The 8,040-nt window shown below is 56.3% G+C and overlaps 1 protein-coding gene across 1 annotated transcript; it reads right to left on the reverse strand.

Annotated features, from left to right (window-relative positions):
- Window positions 1-3,509: 3,509 nt before the first annotated feature.
- Window positions 3,510-7,041, reverse strand: TMEM158 (transmembrane protein 158). The gene has a single exon (XM_027585365.2). The coding sequence runs from the start codon at window positions 6,928-6,930 to the stop codon at window positions 6,049-6,051; it is 882 nt and encodes a 293-aa protein (XP_027441166.1). The 5' UTR covers window positions 6,931-7,041; the 3' UTR covers window positions 3,510-6,048.
- Between the last annotated feature and the right edge of the window lie 999 nt (window positions 7,042-8,040).

The raw sequence follows: 8,040 nt of genomic DNA on the forward strand, positions 1-8,040 counted from the left end.
ATGAGAGAAAAAGGGGCTTCTCAGGAGGCAGATAAAGGAGAAGGAGGCTGTGGACCATAAGGCGTCTCCTGCTCGGAGAACCCCTGTCTTTGGAGCAAACCTCAGGAGCTGAGCAGGGACGAGCTTGCCAGGGGGGGAGTGGAAGACGTTACTCAGAGCTGATGCAAGGGTGTAGGCCCAGAGAAGAGTGGATTCTTGAAAATTTCTGAGAGCTAGAGACCAGTAGGAATCTTGTCCTCAGGGTAGGGCCCAGGGAAGACAGAGAGTAACAGAACAAGAAGTCCCAGAGACCAAGACCTGGCAAGGAAGATCTGGGGGACGCTGGGGTTTGCGGATGCTGAGTATGAGCTGACTTGGTGGAGCAATTTGCCCTAAAACTGAAGACCGAGCGGGGAAGAGCCAGGAAGAGAAGGCGATGCCTGCTCAGCGCCTGCCCACAGCGGGTCAGTAGGAAGCCTGTGTTCTGTTTCCCTGGTGCTCCCGGAGCCGTCCTCCCACGTTGCCGCCCAGAAGGTCAAGTAGCACCGGGAGAGATGCCCCAGGAGAGGTGCAGCAGAGCCAGGAAAGCCCTAGGCACAGTCTCTCGAGGATTGCCCTGGGGTGGAAGTGGGGGGCAACAGAAGGGCCACCAGCAAGAGACCAGGCAGGGGACGGCTCCCCGAGCACCCACGACAAAGTGCGAGGTGTGTACCACAGCAGCCGGCCCACAGCAACCCGGGTGGGTCTGGGGCTCTGGTCTCTGCCCTCCCCATCCTCTCCTTGGTGACGTTCCCAGGGAAAGGCTTGGCCATGCACTTGATGTCAGTGCTTGCTCTTGACATTCCCAGTTCCTGTAACTTTAAACCTCTCCTAGCTGGGAAATGGATGATTTCTCCCCAGTGAAAGGAAAGAAATGGCACAGTGAAGCCCAGCCCCCTTCTTGCCCCGAATGTCAGTGAATTAGCCATTTCTGTGCAGTGGGGGAGGGGCTAGGCCAGGAGAGAGGGGGTGCCTGCTCTGACCTCTCCATTCCTTTCTCCCCGTTTGCATTCTAACTGTTCTCCCGCCTTGCTCCTTAGATGACTCCTACATCACGGGATCCAGAGTGCACCTCTGTCCAAATCTTCCAGATTGAATTCTTTGGGGACCCACTTTGCCCAAACATTGGAACAGCCACCAGGCTGATAAATCTCCTTCACTTATAAAATCCCTAGGAGCCGTCCAGGTGCCAATGTGGGCAGGTGATATGGGGATCACTGGAGGAGAGTCTCAGGATGGCACTCCTGGGGTGAACCCTTTGTCTACTCAGCAAGTCCTGGAATTCTTCTAGGTGGCCTGTGGCTCACAGTGGTATTGGGTGTCAATGCTGTTCCTGCTGCCAGGTTCTCCTCTCCTCTGGGGACTGGAAACACGACCTCCTTGGCTCCTCTGTCTTTGGGTGGGGCCACATGACTTGTTCCAGTCAAGGAGTGGACAGGATGTGACTTCTCGGCTGGAGCCTTGAATCACCTGTGTGAGATCCTCCAGAGTTTCCTTCCTCCTAACTAGGTGATGTGGCCACATTGTCAGGTCAAAGTCACGCTCAACCTGGATCCCTGAGTGATTCCAGAGGGCAGAACTGCTGCCAACTTTGGCCACGTGGCATAAGCAAGGAATATGTTTTTCTCGTGTTGACAAGATGTCGGATGGTAGAGTACTGCAGTATCACCCAGCGTATCCTGACTGATGCCATCATTTGAGAGGGAAGAACAGACTTTCTTTTGACATGGGTATCAACGAGGCGTGATGATTTTTTTTTAAAGATTTTATTTTTTGTCAGAGAGAGAGCATGCACACAAGCAAGCAGGGGGAGCAGCAGAGGGAGAGGGAGAAGCAGGCTCCCCGCTGAGCAAGGAGCCAGATGTGGGGCTCAATCCCAGGACCCCGGGGTCATGACCCGAGCTGACCCAGGCGTCCCTGAGGTGTGATGATTAAACAAGCATTGGCATTAGGGGATACTGCCCTTATCACTGCTGATTGTGGATATTACAGAACTACCCAAGTGGAAGAGAAAAAGTAGAAACGTGGGATCTGGGTAAAAGCATACAAATGACAATCACTATGAGATCTTCTCCTCTGAGGTTTCTTGTTCCTAATGACGAGGAGGCCGGAACAATTCTGCATCTCATTAGGTAAATTTTCCATCACTGGTTTGGGTTCCCGAAGACTCTAGGGCTATGAGCTAGATAGAGATCAGTGAGCAGGAGGTTTGTTAGGGAGTGCTCCTGGATTAACAGCCCTCGGGAGGGAAGGGGTGGGAGGAGGCAGGAGTGGGCAGAGGGAGAAGCCAAGCCTCCCTGGAGTCTCAATGGAAGACTCAGCCAAGGCTGGGAGGAGTTCTGAAGGTGGGAAGACCCTTCAGAGCTCTCCCTAAAGGGCGGGGTGTTTATGTTGATTGGTCACTGGACACGGTGCCCCAGGAAGGGGGTGTGGCTTTGGACCTGGTGGCTTTCATCAGCTGCCGCAGGCCCTAGGGGCACCAGGGTGTTTGGCTCCAGCCCAGGGGCGGCTCGCATGATGAGAGAACTCAGTAAGGCAGCCTACAGCAGTGGCCGGATTTTGGAGGGTGGGTATGCATCCTCCTCAGGGGTAAAACTCTCGCTCAGGAGAAGCAAAAGTAACTGGGAGTGATGATTTATCCTGGGGACTTAGCTGTGTCACTAGCAGCTCAAAGCTGCCTGCAGGAGGCTTGAAGAATGGGCTGGAATCTGGGGTTTGGTACGCACGCACACATACTGACTGGCCTTTAGTAAAATTCATACTTGGACGTGTTTCACTACTGAGATGATGCAAGCCAAAATCGCCAGAGGGCACAGACCCCACTGCTGCACCTGCTGGGCCCGACTGACTCTGCCGGGTGGGCAATTCCACCTAAACGGGGACCAAAAGGACACTGGCTCCCTCCTTACTTTGTAGCCTCCTGCTTGGGGTTCTGGCTCTGAGAGAGCAGCCAAAGTCAGCATAAAAAGGAATCAACCAGTCCGTTGGTTTTATATATGCAGAATAGGTATGTGTGTGTACACATACATGAGGACTCCATGAACAGTTCTGAAAATGTCCCTTTAGGAAGGTCTATTGTTGCAATAGATATTGTTTTTTAAAGATTTTATTTATTTATTTATTTATTTATTTATTTATTTATTTATTTATTTGACAGAGAGAGACACAGCGAGAGAGGGAACACAAGCAGGGGGAGTGGGAGAGGGAGAAGCAGGCTTCCCGCTGAGCAGGGAGCCCAATGTGGGGCTCGATCCCAGGACCCCGGGATCATGACCTGGGCCGAAGGCAGATGCTTAACGACTGAGCCACCCAGGCGCCCCTGTAGTAAGTTTTTTTTTTTTTTAAGATTTTATTTATTTGACAGAGAGAGACACAGCGAGAGAGGGAACACAGCAGGGGGAGTGGGAGAGGGAGAAGCAGGCTTCCCGCGGAGCAGGGAGCCCGATGCGGGGCTCAATCCCAGGACCCTGGGATCATGACCTGAGCCGAAGGCAGACGCTTAACAACTGAGCCACCCAGGCACCCCGCAGCAATAGATTTTGATATTCCAAGCCCACCCTAAGAAAGTATTCATTAGGGCCCATCGTAGGTACGTATGCATGTATGCATATATAGTATGTGCAAATATTATACACATACAAATATATATATTTTTTCTATTAAGTGCCTGCGTGTCTCATTTAAAATTAATGCTCTCTGGTTCTTTGGGCATATGGCTGCACGGAATCTGACAGTGATGGGGTGGGGGAGGTTGGGGGGTGGCCACAGGAGCAGACCTTGAGTGGCTAGCTCCTAATTCAGGGAAAGGAAGTTTTTGGTGATGAAAAAATACCAGTTAGGAAGGCAGAAGACCAAGACTTGTAGTTGTGTGATGGTAGACAAAATGCTAAAACCTCTTCAGCCCTCAGTTTCTATCTTGGGAAAAAGCAGGGAGAATGAGTGTGTGTGTGTGTGTGTGTGCGTGCGTGCGCGCGTGAGTGTGTGTGTGTTGTACCCGGAATACTTAATGTGCCTTCCAGAATTACAAATACTGTGATCATAGGAAAATTGACCAAGGTTAGCAGCTATTGGTTTTCTCCTGCTAGATACCGCGGGGCTGGAAAAGAATGCAGCTCACCAACCACCTTGCTTTGGAGCATAAGAAGATATACCGTGACTTGCAAGGCTAGCAGGTTTGCATTACATTGAACTTCAGTGTCTGGACCGGGAGGAGGGGAGGGCCATCACCCTCCCCTCCTCCTCTCTCATGGCTGGCCTCTGCTAGAGATAGCCCTGGATTCCAAAGAGCCAGATGGGCAGTTGAAGGTGCAGGGCAATGACCCAACCTCTCCTTCAGCTTCCTGTGGAACAGGGGTCTCAGATCTTTGATATCATAGAGACATGCCAAGATAAAAGGAGGCTAGGCGTTTTGGGGGTTCCCTTCTGCTAGCGCACAGCAGTTCTCAAACTTGAAACGCATCAGGATCTCTTGGAGTGCTGGCTAAAACATAGATTGCTGGGCCCTGCCCAGAGTTTCTGGTTCACTTGGTCCTGGATGAGGCCTCAGTTTTGCGTCTCTAACCAGTTCCCTGCTGCTGCTGCTGTTGCTGGTCCAGGGACCCCACTCTGAGAACTACAGCTCTAGGACAATATCAAGTATTCACTCAAAAATGGGGAGGAAATAGAGCAAGGGAAAGTAGCTTTTAATATCTTTCTAAGAGGCTTTTAAAATGGTTTTTATACTGAGTCAATTTAAGGACTTTTCATTTATTCTTCTTCTGAAAACTGGGAAAAATCTGAAACTACTGCCCAGCAGATATCATACCATGGAAACCAGGAGTGAGGAAAGCCTTGTGATCGTGAACTATTTAGCCACTAGGAATTGACCTTAAAAAAAAAAAAAAATCTATTAATGCCAAAATAATAACGCAGGTTTTAAAACTAGCTTTTGAAATGTGCTCATAGGCTGACACTTACACACATGAAAAGGAAATCGACATGTTTTTTAAAATGGGTCATTTCCATGAAAGATACCTGGCTCGGGAATTACTGATTTTACTGTTTTGGCATTTTACTGGGTGTTTCACAGACTGTGAGGCAGGGGACAAAAAGACAAATGACATAAAACCCTGTATGCCACCGTGACAAATGTCAGTGAGGCTAAGGGGGGTTGGCAGGGTGGGGCTGGGTGGTTGCTGGAAGGCAGCCTGGTGAGCCCTAAAACAGTTACCATCAGGGTAAGTAATATAGTTTCCATCTCCTGCCTGTCCTAGACAGGCAAGGGGAGACAGATTGCACTAGCCCCTCTGTAACTTTGGAGCATCCCTCCCTCACATTTCAGGGCAACACCTTGTAATTCTTGGATTCCTTTTCCTAGATCAAATAAAGAAAAAAGCTACATACGCATCTCTGGAGGAAAATGTCTGTATTAAAAGCCAAAAAAAAACCACATTAGTACAAGAAACGCCCACCAGGCCACGTCACTGGATAGATCGACTTGGAAAAGGTTCATAAAGTTCATTTTAGCGGTAACAATATGTGGGTGTGAAATCCTTCCCATGCCCCCTCCCCTTTTAAATAAATTAAAAAACAACTAACTTCAAATACTATGTTTGGATACAAAGAGCTTCTCTTACTACAGCAATAGCAATTTGATTTTTTTTTTACTAAAACTTTCATTTAAAACAGTTATTAAATATATAAAACAAATACACAGGATTTGGTCATTTTCTGCCATGAATGTAGGGCACGTGGGTGCGGGGAGGGAGGAGGGCAGGGGGTTACAATAGAGGGGAAAGGGCCCCGTTTCCCTCCTCTCTGTCTTCCTAGCTGCGGATCCCACCCTGCGGGCGCAAGGACTGCCACCTGCCTTCCGGAACGACGCGCGGCACGCAGGTCGCTGGGCAAAGCCGCTGGGGCCCCTCCGGCGGCCCCCTCCCCGGAGGAAGAACTAACGGTCACCACAGCACGAAGCACACCGGCCGAGTCTCCCGGCGGGAAAGGCACCCGAGAGCGCGGCCACAGGGCGGACGCGGGGAGGAGCGGGCCGGGTCACTTGGCCGCCGCCCCCGAGGTGACGGCCGCGGCGGCGGCGGCGGCCGCGGCGGCGGCGGCGGCGGCGGCGGTGGTCCCCGCGGGCACGGCGGCGGGGGCGGCGGCGGCGGCAGCGCTGGCGGTGGTCCGGCGCTGCTCCATGCCGTTGGGCAGGAAGCCGGCGATGATGGGCACCGGCCAGATGAGGGCGGCCACGCTCCACACGACGATGACCAGGGTCATGAAGCAGGCGACCAGCGTGGACTCGATGGGCTTGCGGTTCAGCCGCCAGCCCGGCTCGCCCTGCAGCTCCTCCAGGCTGAAGTCCAGGCAGCAGAAGTGCAGCGGCTCGCCCTGCAGCCACAGTGGCCCGGGGGGCTCGGCTGCGGGGTAGGCGGGCAGCGCGGTGGGCGCCCCGGAGGCGGCGGCGGCGGGCCGGAGGCGGCCGGGGCGGCGGCCGCGCACCCAGCCGCAGCCCACGCAGAGGCGCAGGTCCTGCTGCGCGCCGCCGGCCGCCAGCCCCAGGTGCTCAATGAGCAGCGGCGGCCCGACGCGGTGGAAGGCGGCGGCGAAGAAGGCGCGGCCGTGCGCGTTGGTGGAGAAGAGCAGCAGGTCGCACTGGAAGCCCCGCGGGCGGCCCCAGCGCACGAGCAGCGAGCTCAGCATCTGCCGCTGCACGCTGATGTTGCACGCCGCCGCCGCCTCCTCTGGGCCCGGGCGCTCGGGGGTCCCGGGAGCCGCCGAGGCCAGCAGCCGCGGGGCGGCGGGCTCGCCCTCGGACGACGCGTTGACGGAGGCGTTGAGGGGCGCCCCGCCGAGGCCCGGCGCATCCGCGGCCCCGCCGCGGGCCGGCGGCAGCGGGCAGGCGGCGGCCAGCAGCGCGGCGAGCGGGAGCAGCATGGCCTGCGGCTGGCGCCTACGCGCGCGGGGCGGGCGGCGGCTGCATGGCGCACGGGCGACGGGCCGGCGAGCGGACGGCGGGACCACGGGAGCTGGCGGCCGGGCGGTGTGGGGGCGCGCCCGGCACCTGGCAGCCCGCGGGGGCGGCGCGGAGGCGACGGCGGCGGCGGCTCGCTCGGCACGGGGATCCCTCCCGGCCCGGCTGCGTCTGGGGTTCCCCGCCGCCCCCGGCGCAGGGGCCCTCGGACGGCCGGGCAGCTCTGCAGGGCCCGGCGCTCGCCCGGAGCAGGATTCCCCGGCTCCGCTCCGCCTCCCGCGCGCCCCGCCCCGCCCCGCCCCCCGCCCGCCCGGCTGCGAGACTCGGGGAGGGCGGGCTTCCAGGCGCCTGGCCCGGCCGGACGCGCGCGGGGTGCGGGGCTGGGATCCTGCGGCGGGCGCGAGGCCGGGCCCGGGGCGGAGCGGAGGGTCGCAGGAGCGGTGGGGCGGGGCGGGGCGGGGAGGGTGGGGGGTTGGCCCGGCCGGGGGAGCCGGCCCACGCGTCCGACTCCGCCGGGGAGGAGGCGCCGTGGGAGAACTGCGTCCTGGGAGGGAGACCACCCCCGTGTCACGCGGGAGGGGTGAGCTTGCGAGGTCTCGCCTTTGTGCTCACCGGGACCCCTCTCGTTTTACAGAAGGGGAAACTGAGGCCGAGAGAAGGCACCCCAAGGCCACCCTACAAGCCAGAACCAGGAGTCCGGGCCACTAGGCTTTCTACCTTTCCACGGTAGAAATCTCACATCCCAAATCTGCAGAGTTTGTTTTTTAATACACCTCCGACACAAGAGACTCTCTTGGTATTCCTCTCAGGGCAAGCGGCACCCTGAGGAAAATGCCAAGAACTCTACGGAGTTTTGGATGGAGATGGGCTGGTGGGGCTGGTGGGAACGGGAGCCTCCAGGGGTCCCGATGGGAAGTTTCACTCCCAGGAAACCGCTCCTCTGGAGCTTTTGTCTGTAGAAGCCCTGTTAAGGGCTTCAGTCCCCGTTAGGATAGCAGGTTGGGGGAGGTCTGTCAAGAATAAGGAGCCACGATCGGATTTACATTTTAAAAAACACTTTCCTAGTAATTTGG

This window comes from Zalophus californianus, chromosome 1 (genome assembly GCF_009762305.2).
Source record: "Zalophus californianus isolate mZalCal1 chromosome 1, mZalCal1.pri.v2, whole genome shotgun sequence".
NCBI lineage: Eukaryota > Metazoa > Chordata > Mammalia > Carnivora > Otariidae > Zalophus > Zalophus californianus.